This window comes from Camelina sativa, chromosome 3 (genome assembly GCF_000633955.1).
Source record: "Camelina sativa cultivar DH55 chromosome 3, Cs, whole genome shotgun sequence".
Classification (NCBI taxonomy): domain Eukaryota; kingdom Viridiplantae; phylum Streptophyta; class Magnoliopsida; order Brassicales; family Brassicaceae; genus Camelina; species Camelina sativa.
The window spans coordinates 26,110,542-26,125,191 of NC_025687.1; the positions used below are offsets into that span (position 1 = coordinate 26,110,542).

At 35.5% G+C, this 14,650-nt stretch overlaps 5 protein-coding genes and 1 non-coding gene across 11 annotated transcripts in view; 2 read left to right on the forward strand and 4 right to left on the reverse strand.

The window, feature by feature from the left end:
- LOC104778155 lies at positions 932-1,949 on the forward strand. Its single transcript, XM_010502530.2, has 2 exons — positions 932-1,593; positions 1,778-1,949. The coding sequence occupies exons 1-2, from the start codon at positions 1,018-1,020 to the stop codon at positions 1,850-1,852; spliced, it is 651 nt and encodes a 216-aa protein (XP_010500832.1). The 5' UTR covers positions 932-1,017; the 3' UTR covers positions 1,853-1,949.
- LOC104778156 (xanthoxin dehydrogenase-like) lies at positions 2,542-4,383 on the reverse strand. Its single transcript, XM_010502531.2, has 2 exons — positions 4,203-4,383; positions 2,542-3,535 (listed from the first exon to the last, which is right to left on the reverse strand). The coding sequence occupies exons 1-2, from the start codon at positions 4,244-4,246 to the stop codon at positions 2,725-2,727; spliced, it is 855 nt and encodes a 284-aa protein (XP_010500833.1). The 5' UTR covers positions 4,247-4,383; the 3' UTR covers positions 2,542-2,724.
- Positions 6,634-7,156, reverse strand: LOC104778157. Its single transcript, XM_010502533.2, has one exon. It carries the CDS (start codon positions 7,096-7,098, stop codon positions 6,823-6,825), a length of 276 nt encoding a protein of 91 aa, XP_010500835.1. The 5' UTR covers positions 7,099-7,156; the 3' UTR covers positions 6,634-6,822.
- Positions 8,085-9,301, reverse strand: LOC104778158. The gene is made up of 2 exons (XM_010502534.2): positions 8,878-9,301; positions 8,085-8,679 (listed from the first exon to the last, which is right to left on the reverse strand). The coding sequence occupies exons 1-2, from the start codon at positions 9,176-9,178 to the stop codon at positions 8,162-8,164; spliced, it is 819 nt and encodes a 272-aa protein (XP_010500836.1). The 5' UTR covers positions 9,179-9,301; the 3' UTR covers positions 8,085-8,161.
- TRNAR-UCG lies at positions 9,806-9,879 on the reverse strand. Its single transcript has one exon. It is a non-coding gene; the product is annotated as a tRNA-Arg (tRNA).
- LOC104778159 (coatomer subunit beta'-2) overlaps positions 10,510-14,650 on the forward strand; it is a 7,413-nt gene continuing 3,272 nt past the window's right edge. For 5 of the 6 annotated variants that reach the window (XR_766410.2, XR_766411.2, XM_010502535.2 and 2 more), the window contains exons 1-16: positions 10,510-10,649; positions 11,105-11,125; positions 11,227-11,288; positions 11,376-11,430; positions 11,576-11,612; positions 11,725-12,050; positions 12,152-12,283; positions 12,375-12,523; positions 12,698-12,766; positions 12,980-13,130; positions 13,225-13,290; positions 13,499-13,687; positions 13,818-13,958; positions 14,101-14,175; positions 14,270-14,446; positions 14,533-14,624. Coding sequence is in view for 3 of the 6 variants with exons in the window: in XM_010502535.2 (XP_010500837.1) it covers positions 10,647-10,649; positions 11,105-11,125; positions 11,227-11,288; positions 11,376-11,430; positions 11,576-11,612; positions 11,725-12,050; positions 12,152-12,283; positions 12,375-12,523; positions 12,698-12,766; positions 12,980-13,130; positions 13,225-13,290; positions 13,499-13,687; positions 13,818-13,958; positions 14,101-14,175; positions 14,270-14,446; positions 14,533-14,624 (1,745 nt within the window). In the remaining 3 variants the exon portion in view is untranslated. The remainder of the gene's footprint in view (positions 10,650-11,104; positions 11,126-11,226; positions 11,289-11,375; positions 11,431-11,575; positions 11,613-11,724; positions 12,051-12,151; positions 12,284-12,374; positions 12,524-12,697; positions 12,767-12,979; positions 13,131-13,224; positions 13,291-13,498; positions 13,688-13,817; positions 13,959-14,100; positions 14,176-14,269; positions 14,447-14,532; positions 14,625-14,650) is intronic. The other variant, XR_766409.2, reaches the window with a different exon arrangement.

Below are 14,650 nucleotides of genomic sequence, written 5' to 3' on the forward strand. Positions count from 1 at the left end.
TGTTTCCAACTGCAACTGTAGCTCGAGTTTCAGATCTAGGGTTTTGTCTTAGGGAAGCATGATACGAGTTTAGGATTTCCTGTGCCTGAGCGTTCACTACCACAAGAGTAGATTTATGATGGGCTGGTAGTGCTAGAATCACTCTCTCAGGATCAATGTAATCAGTTTGAGGGGAGTGTAGTTGGTAAGATACAAGAGAAATGGGGGAAAGAGGAGGGAATTCATAAAAGGAGGGGAATGGGCTAAGGTCAGGAGGGTCAGGAGAAAAGGGTGGGGGACGATTGGGACTGCTTTCAGCCGAAGCTGAAGGAGGAAATTGGCCGGAATGACGATTCTCTGGAACCAGCGGTTCGCCATTGACTTTTTCTTTAAAATGGAATGTTTTGGTCAATACATTTTCTTTAAAATGGAATGTTTTGGTCATATGAGCTTCATGCAACACTATGGCGATGAAGAAGACAAAGTTGCTTTGGACATACGATTGTGCCTCGTTCTGGTTTTCATTGGACATACGGTTGGTTTTCGTCTATGTGGTGTCAAGTTTTTGTGTTAGTCGGTTATTCATGTTGAGTAGAAGAAGATAATACTTGGTGAACCAACTTGTTTAATTGTGTACATACATTTTGCTATATACATTTTACATTTTCAAAATTTTTTTTTTTAAGAACTTCATTAACCATTGTAGAAAGTAAAATTAAGAACCTTCTTGAATTTCTAAACTTCAGAATTTGCAAAATTTAACTATTAAATATTGGAAAAAACCCATAAAGACTTCTTACCATTGGAGATGGTCTATGTATAGCCTTTCGATTTATAACCGGTAAGAGGGATTTAAACCGGTACAGCCTTCTAATCTCTACCTACAGATGAGACTAGAAACATTTATAAAATTAAATCATTAATTAATAAAGTCTTCAATAATTCACTTAACTAATAACAAAATAAAATAACATCACATCGTCACAAATATATATATTCATGGTCGTACCAACCAAAACATCTCCTCTCTCATGAGCTATGGCCGGATCAGACCCTAAAGCAACTCCGTCATTACCGGACTATAAACCTTTACCTTCAACATCAAGTCACGATCCAAACGACACCGTTCTAATCTCATCATCATCATCGCATCTTTCTTCTACCTCACGACGCCGTTTCGTCATCTCTGTATTTCTCATATCTTTCGCCTCGATCCTCATCTACATCTTCTGGCCGTCCGATCCACGCATCAAGATCGAACGTGTCAAGATTTCCCACGTGCGCGTTCACCGCCGTCCGGTTCCGTCTATCGACATGACGGTGCTCGTCACGCTTAAGGTATCCAACGCTGACGTGTACTCTTTCGACTTCACGGACCTTGACGTCGCCGTTGACTACAGAGGGAAGACGTTAGGTCACGTGAGCTCCGATGGCGGGCACGTGACGGCTTTTGGTACTTCTTACCTTGACGCGGAGGCGGAGCTTGAGGGCGTCACGGTGTTTCCTGACGTTATTCACTTGATTCACGATTTGGCTAAAGGCTCCGTTGAGTTTGACACCGTTACGGAGACTAACGGAAAACTTGGCGTTTTGTTCTTCCGTTTCCCTTTAAAGGTAAGGAACTCTGGATTTTTACGCAAATGATTAATTCCTGATTTTAAATTCTCATAATTGTTAATTAGACTTTCTAGTTTAGATAGATTATCAGTAATTAATTGTAGATGTGAGACAATTGGATACAATTTTATTCTTATCAGATTAATGATTTTTGTGCGTTTTAATTATTTTGATGAAACAGGCAAAAGTGGCATGTGGGATTGAAGTAAATACAGTTAATCAGACAATATCTCGTCAAAGTTGTAGTCCTGTCTAATTCAAGAGACATCATCATTATGATATTCTTTTTGTATTCAGAATTTCAGATCTTTTTTTTTTAATGTAATTTTGTAATGCTAATAGAGATTAGTCAACTAATATTTAAAATATTATATTCTTAGACGAAGAAAAAATGTTGGTTTTACAAGCATTTGATTTTAGAGAGCAACAAGATACNCTTGATTTAGAGAGCAACAAGAAATTATGCGGTAAATTGTTTTTTTGGTTACCTCTGAGTTTTTTTTCTATTCTAAATGATTACTATTGTGATATACAAAATATTATATAGAAGATGGAAGAATAATACATGTTATACAGATCATAATTTGGTTTTTCTGTTTTTTATATCTTTTGTTATTGTTATTTGGTAATTTATTCGGAACAAAAACAAGATTTACATGGTAAAGAATATGAACATTATGATCTTGGAGATGAATATGATTGTGGAGAGGGGAGAGCCGGAAGAACAAGGCGCCGTTGTGGAGGGCAGTGGAGATTAATATGATTGTAAATGTGCCCAATCCAATATCGGATTTCTTAATGTAATTTGTAATGCAAGTAAGATATTATAATTAACCAATAATCAAATTATTACATTCCTCCTATACGCTAATGATCAGACTGGTTCAAATTTGTAGCATTTGATCTAGAGAGCACAAGAGATTATGTTTGGTTTCACTAAAATCATTGTTTAGTAAACAGCATTATCAAAAAGAAATTGTAGCACATCAAAAAGATATGTTTCTACAAATCTCTAAAGGTAACAATGAAAACCAGAAGTCCACAATAAGCTCCACAGTTAAAATATCCAAGAGACATGATAAATTGACAGTAAACCATTCAACAATATCCATTAGCAAAATGTATCAATCACCTGAAGACTCTAAAAGAGTGGTTAGTGCAAGTGAACCCTCCATCAATCATCAGATTATCTCCGCTTATGTACCGCGCTTCATCGCTCGCCAAAAACAGAACAGCCTTTGCTACATCATCAACCGTCAGTTCGACCCCTTTTAGATTTGCGTTTGAAGCCGCAAAGTTCCTGAAACCAACAAATGCATCTTCCGTTCTCTCTTCCTTTGGCAAATGAGCCATCGCAAGTTCGGTTGCAACCGCATAAGGTGAAACACAGTTCACACGTATCCCGTGCTGTCCAAGCTCGGCTGCAACACTCCTAGTCAAGCCTAGAACAGCGTGCTTGGAACCAACATAAGCATGCGGACCAACACCTCCCACAACACCTCCTACACTACACAAGGAAACTATAGACCCTTTCTTCTCAGGGATCATTACACGAGCTGCATGTTTCATCCCGAGAAAAGCTCCTTTCACGTTCACATCAAAGATCTTCTCAAATTCAGTCAAACTACTAGTACGGATATCAGAGCATGGTGCTCCGCATAAGCCTGCATTGTTGATAAGTATGTCAAGCGTTCCGAATTGCTTGACTGCAAAGTCAACCGCATTGCTAATGTCGCCTTCTTTGCTAACATCACCATGGATGAAACAAGCTGTCTCCTTCCCCGAGTCACCGTTAAGCAGACTTTTACATACCTCACCTCCGAGATCATCTTGCAAATCAACAATGCAGACTATTGCGCCGTGCTTGTGGAACAGACGAGCAATGCTCTCTCCTATCCCAGTGGCTCCTCCAGTAATCAATGCCACTTTACCTAACAACCTGTCAAAGCAAAAAAAAACACAAAAGATCAAAAGCAAGTAAGTAATTAAACCGAAACAAAGCCGCAACATAGTATCATCATAGCTTGTTAATATTTAAATCAATGTACTCTTGAGATTGATACTACATCAAACTAAAGACCACACACACACAATAAAAAGAAGAACTTTATTCATAAGTTGACCACGGCCACAAAACTACAATGGGGCAAAGAAAGGACCACAGAACAACTTTACAAAAGAAAACATGCATATGAGGTAGGATGAGTCACATGGAACACAAAATTACAAATCTGAAATTGACAAATTGTAAAGAATGCTCTACAGAGCCAATGTGTATCACTAGTTTATTGAACAAGAACTGGGAAAACTGATCCAAGATATCTTAGATCATCATGTAAAAGCAAAGAGATTGAAACCAAGAGATGGAGATCAGAGATCATAAACACATCAAGATTGGAGTTTGAGACAGACATAACCAAATGAATCGATCTCAAAATCTGTAAGTCAGCAGAGCAAAGAAACTAATGAATTCGGTTCATTGTTGACTGAAAAGTTCAGTACTTTACAATGACCCAAGCAGGAAAAAGCTGTAGTAAACGAGATCGAAGCAAGAGTTTGATCGAAGAATATAAAAGAGACCACAGAGAGTACCACAAAGCTTATACCTTTGAGTAGGAAGTGAAGAAGAAGATTCAGTATTCTTTGACATGATAGCTTTTTAACTCACTCAGATCTTATTCGTCTCCTCGTTAGTTCCAATTCATTCCACTCTTCTTCTTCGTCTTCTTCGTCTTCTTTGTATTTCTTACTCGCAAGTTGGCGTTTTTAATCGGCGCTTCGCCATGGTCAGGTATGGGCTTTCAGTTAAAGCCCACTTAAAACCTTAACAGATCAGTCTATAGCCCATTTGTAGATTAAAGGGTTGTTTAAAATAAAGTAATAAACCGACCTGATCCCAACCGAATAAAATTTTCGACTTATTATTAGAAATCGAATTGTACATCGCAATAATACAGTTAAAGTTGTTTAACTGAATGCAAATTTTGTATGAGAAATCGAATACGAATCGTAATCATCAATCCAACAAAAGAACCACACATTAGATTTTTTACTAAAATTTGAAATCGAACCCAAATCCAAACCACATTTAAACCATTCATACTACAAAGTACAAATGTAGTGCTATATGTGGTGGCCACTCATTAGATTTTTTTTCACCAAAACCAAATCAAATTGAACAATTTTAACGAATTTAGTAGATATTCATTGATCGTAAAAATTTAATTTCTATTTCTATTTTTTCAAAATAATCAATTCATAAGTGTTTTTAAAAAATACCAATACCAATTTAAATAAATTTATTTTAGAATAAAACAGTTTGTTGTGCTAGTGCTAAGCTTTTTTTGTAAAAATTATTTCTTTTTGTACTTTAAATATATGGAGATTTTTATAAATATACCAACTTTTACAAGAACACTCAATTTTACGGTATGCTACTGTATAGTTCTTTCTAAAGATAAAAATTTACTAAAATACATTTGTATTTATTTAAGCTTTACTTAAGTATATGATGCTCTAATTTATTTAGTATTGTTGTGCGAATGTTCTAATTTATGCTGTTTTTTTCTTTTTTGAAACATGGTTACCTACTATGAGTTAATGATTTGAAGTAATTGATGTGAATTTTTGGTTTCATGAATATCTGGATGAGGTATATGCAGGTTTTAGGAAATCAATCCATAACAAAACATGACTAGTCATAATAAGCATCATGAAGACTTTTTGGAGAAAATTAAGCAACTTAAAGCAAAAGAAGAACAAAAATATAAAGAATTGGTTCACATTGAACAACTAGCTAATGATATGGACTCTGATCAGCAACCTCAAATTGTTTACTTAAGTAAATCTTCTTCTTTCTTCCTTCTTCCTTATATTTTTATACATTATTAAAAATATAATTGATATTTAATAGAATAAAACTATTGAAGTTGATTGATCGCTATAAACTTTTAGTGATTTTTGAGATTTTTAATCACTTTTTAAGAAATATGTCGCTATATCCTCAATACACTAGACAATTGAGATACTAACAATAACTTTTATGTAGCTTGATCTTATGCATTAGATTATATTTATACTTTAGATCCTGTTTTAAGAGGACTTCTTCGGTTTAGATCGCAGAATACAGACGGTATACTAATATCTTAAATACATCTTAGTTTTTAATTGCAAAAAAAATTGAGATAACTTATAATTAATTATGATTTTATGTATATGGAAGACATCTTACCAAGCTTACCGGATGCTTTTCAAGTCCGTTATTATTACTTATGCAACTACAATTTATACACCAGGGCATCACCTCATCAAGAATGCTACCATACTAAGATTAAATTTGAAGTATTATCCTAACTTTTTATAATACTGAAAGTGTTACTAGTAATCTTGTGATAATTAAGGACAAAAATATTATTTAAATATGATACAAAGTATTTTCAAATACTAAATTTTTATAATGTAGATTTATATTTGTAATAAAAATTAGGATATAGCTTAAAATTAATCCTAAAATATAGTGTTTGCCTACTTTAAATGATTTGAATAGAAAGAAAACAAAATTAAAGATGATGAGTCTTGTCTTGAACCAAACCAAACCAAATCATTGAGGCAACGTGTCTTTTGAATTAGTTTGTGTGCGGGGAACTTTTTACATGTACCAGAATGGGTTGACTCTTCTATATATCATCGACGAGATCAATTATATTCATGGGCTATGAGCCTATGATGATTGACCTTCACATATGTTAGTGTTAATGAATGTTCACTAATGAAATTATGTGCTTCCCCACATTTATCTAGTCATAGTTGCATTTGATGTTTCCTCCTTATCGCTTATCAGTTTCGAGATGTGACAACTTTGTTACCAATCCATCTCGACACAATATCTCATAGTCATTATAAGATTAATCGTTAAATAATTTGATTAGACCATGTGGAAATGCCTTAAATACATGTGCAGTCTCACAGTTTTGTCTTTTTTTGTGATCGATTAGAAGCGAAAACGATTAATTATAGAGAAACTAGAGTAACCACGTATTACTTTAAAACGAATATTTCTGCCGAGTTTTAGAATTTTGGGGGATTAAACAACATCGTAATACAAAAAAAAAAACAAGAACCACAACACAATTTCTACTTTGATTGAAATACTCAAATTAAATAACCATGAGTAATAAAATATAAAAACTATAATTATTGATTACATGATGAATTGGATGATATGTGTTATTTGTGGAGAGTCGAAGAAGAAGAAGAAGAAGAAGAAGAAGATGAAGGAAGCCATTGATATTCATGTTGATGATACCTACACTTGAACGATCTTGGATGCTTCGACGGTGAACATACGCACTTCTTCTTTCCACCGCCACCGTTACGGTGACCAGCTGTGGTTTCCACCTCTGACTTTACGGTTGCTACTGTCGTCACTTCTGCCACCGGAGTATTTTCGTGGAAGCTCCCCGAAGGAATAACAACAAGAGGTGGAAGAATTTTGTAACACATTTTTTAAAGATTCTTCTTATTTAAGATGTTGTGTGTGTGGTTTACGAAAAGAAGAGACACGTCGAGTATAAATACTAGTCACTCTTGATGACAAAAAAAAAAGCAATAAATAAAACTAGTCACGCTTTTTTGAAATTAAAAATAATTTAATTACATATTTATCTTTTAGGCATTGTGTAGAAGAGTTGTCGCCAAACAATAAATCGAAACGTTCACACGTGGCTAATGGTTTTGATGCACGTCTTGAGAGTTGTGTTCGGAAAGAAACCATGAGGTCAGAAATTAATTTGTTCTAGTGTATATCCGATATAAAACTTTTAAAGAAGATAATTTGATGACATAATGTATATCGTTATGAATTTTGTAAAGCAACGAAACTAATTATTATTATGAAAGTATGTTTTGGTGAAAAAATGAGAAATGGTGGACCATACTCTCTTTATATGAAACAAAAATGGATTTGGAGATTTTAAGATTTATATGGTAAAGAGGAAATGAAGTGATTGGAGAGGATAAGCGGTGGGAGTGGGTCGATTAGGACATCACCACTTCCTCTCTCTTTGGGTTTCTCATTGTCACTCATCTTCTTTAGATAATCTTACCCTTTTCAGGTACCTATTTATTTACTTGGTGTTATGAGTTAAAAGGTTACAAAATGTTATCTCATAAGAAACTATTTTTTCATAGATTTTGATATCCTTACTTTCGTATTGTGTTTTTAATTTTAATATCAAGATAGAAAGAGCAGCTAGATGTTTGAAAGTTTTGGCCTACTTTTCAATACGTCTAAGAAAAATACCATTTTCTTCTTTATATTAGTACTTTCTAGTAGAACTACATTGAAGATAAGGAAAGATACATAAAGCTAAAAAGCAGTAATCATTACCTTTGTTACAAAATAATTGAGACGTTCCCGGCTGAAATCATAAGGCAAGAAAAAACGAAAAAAAAAAAATACTCCAAGAAATTGAAAAAAAATATTAGTTTTATTTTCCATAAAGAAAGTGACAATATCAAAATTGTGAATATGAAGGAAAACTTTAGAAAACAGAAAAAAGAAAACTTAGAGAATAGAGTCTCCACAAATAACAACAACCATATAAAGACTACAATCTATGAACATTCCACGAAGAGCTTGATACACAACAACTCCTCTTTCTAGAAGCTTCTCTGCATCAGACCAGTTTTCACCATTTTTACTCTTTCCTTCATCTTCCATCTCATGGCCCAATCCTCCTCCAGATGCTTCCACGGTCAGATGAGACATTACAATAGCACAGTCTGTAAGAATCAGCAGCCAAAGAGGTCTCAGAGTCAAGACACTGCCTGAGCTTATAATGTTCAATCTCGGGAGTAGAATCACAAACGCAGCTATCGCGAGAGAGCTCAAACTCCGAGTTCTTTCTGAGCTTATGATGCTAGCGTTAAGTTTCTTGGAGCTGAAGAAACTCCTAGGTCGTTGATTCTGACTCTTTACTGATCTCGTTGCTTCTTCTGGTTTTGCAATTGGTTCACCTTTTGAGGGTTTGTTAAGAGCACTCGACGAAAGTTTTGGTTCTTCTGATCTTTCCTTTACTTCCTCTGCTTTCATACGTAGCAAAGACAATAATAAACTATTAACAAATTCAAGTCTCGATGGTTTCACACGCAAAAGTGTGTTAATAGGTATGTTAATATTTTTCAACATGCATAAATTTTTATCATACGAAGAATGTTAAACGAAAGAGAAGATATATATATATATATATATATATAGTTTTAGCTTATTTGTGTACGTACCTTTGAAATGGTACTTAAGAGATGGGCTTTCTTGGATAAGATGATGCGCAGATTGAGTTTGTGGCATGAAACTAGATTCGCTGTATGTGCGGTTGTGAGAAGCTGATGATGAGGAAGAAGACGACGGTGATGAAGGATCAAAGTTATGTATTTGGCCTGTGATTAACGCCAAACGATCTGATCCTCGTTCCATAATTTTTCTTCTCCTTTCTTCTCTGTCCATCACCATTTTTACTAACAAGAAGATTTTTTTTTGAAAAACAATGGAGAAATTGATAGGAATTTTTTTATGCTTCATCATAACCTTTTAAACCTCCAAAATTAGGTTTTTCTTAAAATAGAAAGAGAGGCTAATGAATAGTTCACTATGTTTAAATTTAGAATGTATAGAACCCTATATTCAAAAAATATGTATATTGACCAATGGTTGGTTACTCACCTAATTTTTTTTATTAGCTGTTATTTTTTTCATACCTTTTTTTATTTTGGTTATTACACAAATTCACCCTTTATCAAATAAGGTGAGGACAAAAAAAAAAAAAAAAGGTGAAAACAGAGAGATTTGTGCTACTCTCTTCTACTCACGAACCCCATACTTGGTAGCGGAGTGGTGCACAAACGGACCCAAGTGCAAACTGGAGAGAGCAACAGTCCCCCAAAACCTACCCGATTTTGGAATACCATGGACCGTCTTGAATGTCATAATTCAGACCCCTTGTTGTGAAGGTCCGATACTTGTTTGATCAAAATTCAGCATTAACTAATTCCTCCTATTTGGTATAGATTCCCATCACTCTAATCATGATTTATCCTTTTCATATATTTTTCTAAAATAAATGGTTTGTAATTTTGTAAAAGAAATTTAAAAAATCATAAGAAAGTCGCAAGATCAAATTAATAACAGAGAAAAAAGTGTAAGAAAAGAAAACGACCACAGTGGGAGTCGAACCCACGACCTTCTGATCCGAAGTCAGACGCGCTAATCCACTGCGCTATGCGGTCATATTTGTTATGACACTACTAATATAAATTATTTAACTTACAATAATTGACTACTGAACACTTGATGAGTCTTGGGTATTCAGATTGGTAATTTTAGTAATTTGCTGTTCTTTGGTTTACTAATGGTTATTTCAAACGTCTCCAATGGTACATCTAGCTAGAGTCGGAGTTTACTAAAGTGGATGCTCATCTCTCAATAGTCAATAAAAGCAAAAAAATGGAAAATGTTTATTTTTCTTAGTTTAGACTTTAGAGTAGTAACCTTTTGAGCTTCATTGATGATTTAAGAGTAACCTTTTTGGGTCTCACGCAATTGCTTCAAGAGTCAAGACCCAAGGTTTACTATACTTTTACATATGAAGCAAAAGTAGCAACAACAATCTGAGAGCTTTGGAAACTATATCTGCTCAGTAGTACGTTGACGCAGTTAGTAAATCGCAAATTCTATAAATTTTTCTACACATCATTACACACAGTTGCCAAGACTAGTGGAAATAGGGCGCAAAGCAAGAGATTTCATAACTTTGGGCATAGGTCTTTTAGTAATGGGCTTTTAAAAGGCCCAAAATGCAGTGGCAATTTCGTAAAATTCTCACTAAGTCGTTCTTAAGCAAAATTTTTTTTTTTTTTTTCTGATTTTAAGTTATTTTCATCATCAGACCGAGCGAGCTAAACGTCGTTGGTTCTTCGATCTGCCGATTTGCAGATTTAAGCGATAATACGAGATCCGAAGGCTACACAAGCCTTCCTCCGCTTAATCTATAATCATGGTGAGTATTGCGAATCTTTCCTCTATTTTGTTTTTTTGCTTTTGTTTTCCAGATCTCGAGTGAATCTGTTTACGATTTCGATCTCGATTTCGTACATTTTTCTTCTATGGTTAACCGTAATTTGAGTGAGACCTGTTGAATCTCAGATCGTGTGCCTTTCTTTGATTTGTCTAATCTGATTCGATTTTTTTTTTATCCCGATGGCGTGAAATCGAGTGTAATCTCTTGACATTTGTTTTGTGGAATTGAATAATGATCATTGGGTGTTGCATTTTTTAAGAAGATCTGGAGCTTTTTTGGGGTTTATGCTATGTGCTGTTCTGTATATGTTTGTTTGGTTAAAGTTCCTTATGAAGGATTTTGGTAAAATTTGTTGTTTAGAGTGTTTAGTTTTTATCCTCTTATTTGTTTTGTTGAGTACTGACTACTGGTTTCTTTCTTTTGGGTTGAATCAGCCTCTCAGACTCGAGATCAAGGTATTGTTTCGATTTCCATATAGGTTTTGATTTCATACATTCACTCTGGTTTTTTTTTTTTATCCCGTTGTGTTGATAATTTGTTGTTTTTATTGCATCAGAGAAAATTAGCTCAAAGGTCCGAGAGAGTAAAATCTGTGGATCTGCATCCTACAGAACCATGGTAATTTCTAGCTTTGATTGCGATCACTTAGTTTTGTACCTTTATTTTATGCTACTAACGAGAATAGGGGAAAACATTGTCTCGCAGGATTCTTGCAAGTTTGTATTCTGGAACCTTGTGTATTTGGAACTACCAGACACAGGTGGGTGAATAATTTTGATTTTCTTTATCTGTTTCCTTATACACGTGTACTACAGGGAACAATTTGTGAAATGGAATGACCAAAGGTTTCGCAGTGTGTTTTAATGATTATTGGAATTTCGTCTAATTTGTGTCTTGCTTGATAGGTGATGGCGAAATCCTTTGAGGTGACCGAATTACCAGGTATACAGCTTGCTTTCTTTTTGCGTCTTTAGTCATAATGTTTTTATTGTTGTATGTACTTAGTAATCGTGTTTAGTTTGTTAATTATTCTGATTTCTGTATGACTTTGCAGTTCGGTCGGCCAAGTTTATAGCGCGAAAGCAATGGGTTGTGGCAGGAGCTGATGATATGTATATCCGTGTATACAACTACAATACCATGGACAAGGTTAAAGTGTTTGAGGCTCATTCAGACTACATTAGGTGTGTGGCTGTTCATCCGACCCTTCCATATGTGCTGTCATCTTCTGATGATATGCTCATAAAGCTTTGGGACTGGGAAAAGGGTTGGGCTTGCACTCAGATATTCGAGGGACACTCGCACTATGTGATGCAAGTCACATTTAATCCAAAAGACACCAACACTTTTGCCAGTGCATCACTTGATCGTACCATAAAGGTACTGAAATGGTCTAACCTTGGAACTTGAGTATGGTTTAGCCCGCGTAGGGTTTTGAAAGTGATTGCTCATTCTATGCTTACATGCATGTTCATCTTCAGATTTGGAATCTTGGTTCCCCAGACCCAAATTTTACATTGGATGCCCATCAGAAAGGAGTCAATTGTGTAGATTATTTCACCGGTGGTGATAAGCCCTATTTAATTACCGGCTCTGATGATCACACTGCTAAGGTCTGCATCTGTATAATACTCTTTAGATGATACATTTCTACTGGGCAGTACGTGCTTTCAGTTTATTTACTTGTTATATTTCGGGAGTCAGGTCTGGGACTATCAAACAAAAAGTTGTGTCCAGACCCTGGAAGGGCACACACACAATGTATCTGCAGTATGTTTCCATCCAGAACTTCCAATTATAATCACTGGTTCTGAAGATGGCACCGTTCGCATTTGGCATGCAACTACATACAGGTATTATAATATTAACAGTTTTTTTGTTGGAGATATTATTAGTAAATGCTTCTTGTATGCCTAGCTAAACCATCTTCTCCTGGGCTTAATTCTAGTTCAGTTTTTTACCATTACCAATATCTTCTATCATTCCATTTGTAATCCCAATTTCCTAATGTCTAACTTTTCTTGCAGGCTAGAGAACACTTTGAATTACGGCCTCGAGAGAGTTTGGGCAATTGGTTATATTAAAAGTTCACGCCGGTGAGTTATTGGATTTTGGCTCCCTCCTCTTTTTAAAAATTCGATGCTTGTCAGAACTGTTATCCAGGAGTAGATGTTCTGTCTCAGTTGATATTGAACACCATTCATTGAACTTTGAGGATTTGTGAAAATTAGGATTCTTAGACTTGTTAGAATCGATGTTGAGAGCTTTATCTTTAGAGACCTCACCTTGTCCACACTTTCGTTTCACAGGGTTGTAATTGGATATGATGAAGGAACTATCATGGTTAAACTTGGACGAGAAATTCCTGTTGCTAGCATGGACAATACCGGAAAAATCATATGGGCTAAGCATAATGAAATTCAAACTGCAAACATCAAAAGTATTGGTGCAGATTACGAGGTACAAGCCATATTTGCAACTCTTATACTGTGGCATAGGATGCTCTATGTGTTTATTTTCTTGCCTGATGGTATGTTTTTGTTTTCTATCTTAGGTAACTGATGGAGAGAGGTTGCCATTGAGTGTTAAAGAGTTGGGGACCTGTGATCTTTATCCACAAGTGAGTGTTACTAATTACTACAGTACTTGGTCCAATGATTTTATGATGTTTTGGCTTATTATATAGTTCATTTGGGCAAAACATTATCTGCATAGCTGGTATGATTGGCAAGTGCCTTTAAATTGTGGGTATCACTAAGCTGTGTCTTCAGAATATATATCTACTCTCAGTTGATCTGTCTCTCATATGTGGGTACTTTGACTCTCAGAGCTTGAAGCACAACCCTAATGGGAGGTTCGTCGTGGTCTGTGGTGACGGGGAGTATATTATCTACACGGCTTTGGCTTGGAGAAATAGGTCATTTGGTTCTGGACTGGAATTCGTTTGGTCGTCCGAGGGGGAGTGTGCAGTTAGAGAAAGCTCATCAAAGATTAAATTATTTAGCAAAAATTTCCAGGTTCGTAAACCTCCTTCTGTCTGATCTAAGCCGTTCTGTTAAAGCATGTCTCTATTGTCGTTGGACGTATTATTTCTGTCACGGAGATAGCTATATTTGCATCTGGCTCATTCAGAAAATACATTTTCAGGAAAAGAGGAGTATCCGCCCTACTTTTTCAGCTGAGAAGATCTTTGGAGGAACCTTGTTAGCTATGTGTTCAAGTGATTTCATCTGCTTTTATGATTGGGCTGAATGTAGGCTGATTCAACGTATTGACGTCACTGTAAAGGTACTCCAATTAACTTGTCTCAGTTTGTTGTAGGAAGTTTACTTCAAGACATATTTGGAATAGTGGAAACTAATATCATTACTTTCAGTTGTCCTCGTTCGTTTCTTCTCTAATTCATAGTGTTGCCACATAACGTCTGCAGAATCTATATTGGGCTGACAGTGGTGATATGGTAGCCATTGCTAGTGACACATCATTCTACATCTTGAAATACAACGTGAGAATTCTTTCCAACAAACACTCTTATGCTGTGAATTTCTATATGTGATTATGGATTGTCCGAGTGCTTACATGGTGATCCTGTTATACAGCGCGACCTAGTTTCCTCACATTTTGATAGCGGAAGATCTACTGAGGAAGAAGGTGTTGAGGATGCTTTTGAGGTTCTCCATGAAAATGATGAGCGTGTTAGGACAGGTATATGGGTTGGTGACTGTTTCATTTACAACAACTCTTCCTGGAAGCTTAACTACTGTGTTGGAGGCGAGGTATTGTGCATATATGTTTTGTTGCTCGGATTTGAAAGTTGTTATCAACTAGAATCTAAGGATGGTTGTTAACATCCTAATACTAGGTAACCACAATGTATCATTTGGACCGCCCAATGTATTTGTTGGGATATCTTGCGAATCAAAGTCGGGTGTTCTTGGTAGACAAAGAATTCAAGTAAGTGCCTAGATTTGTGTGTATAT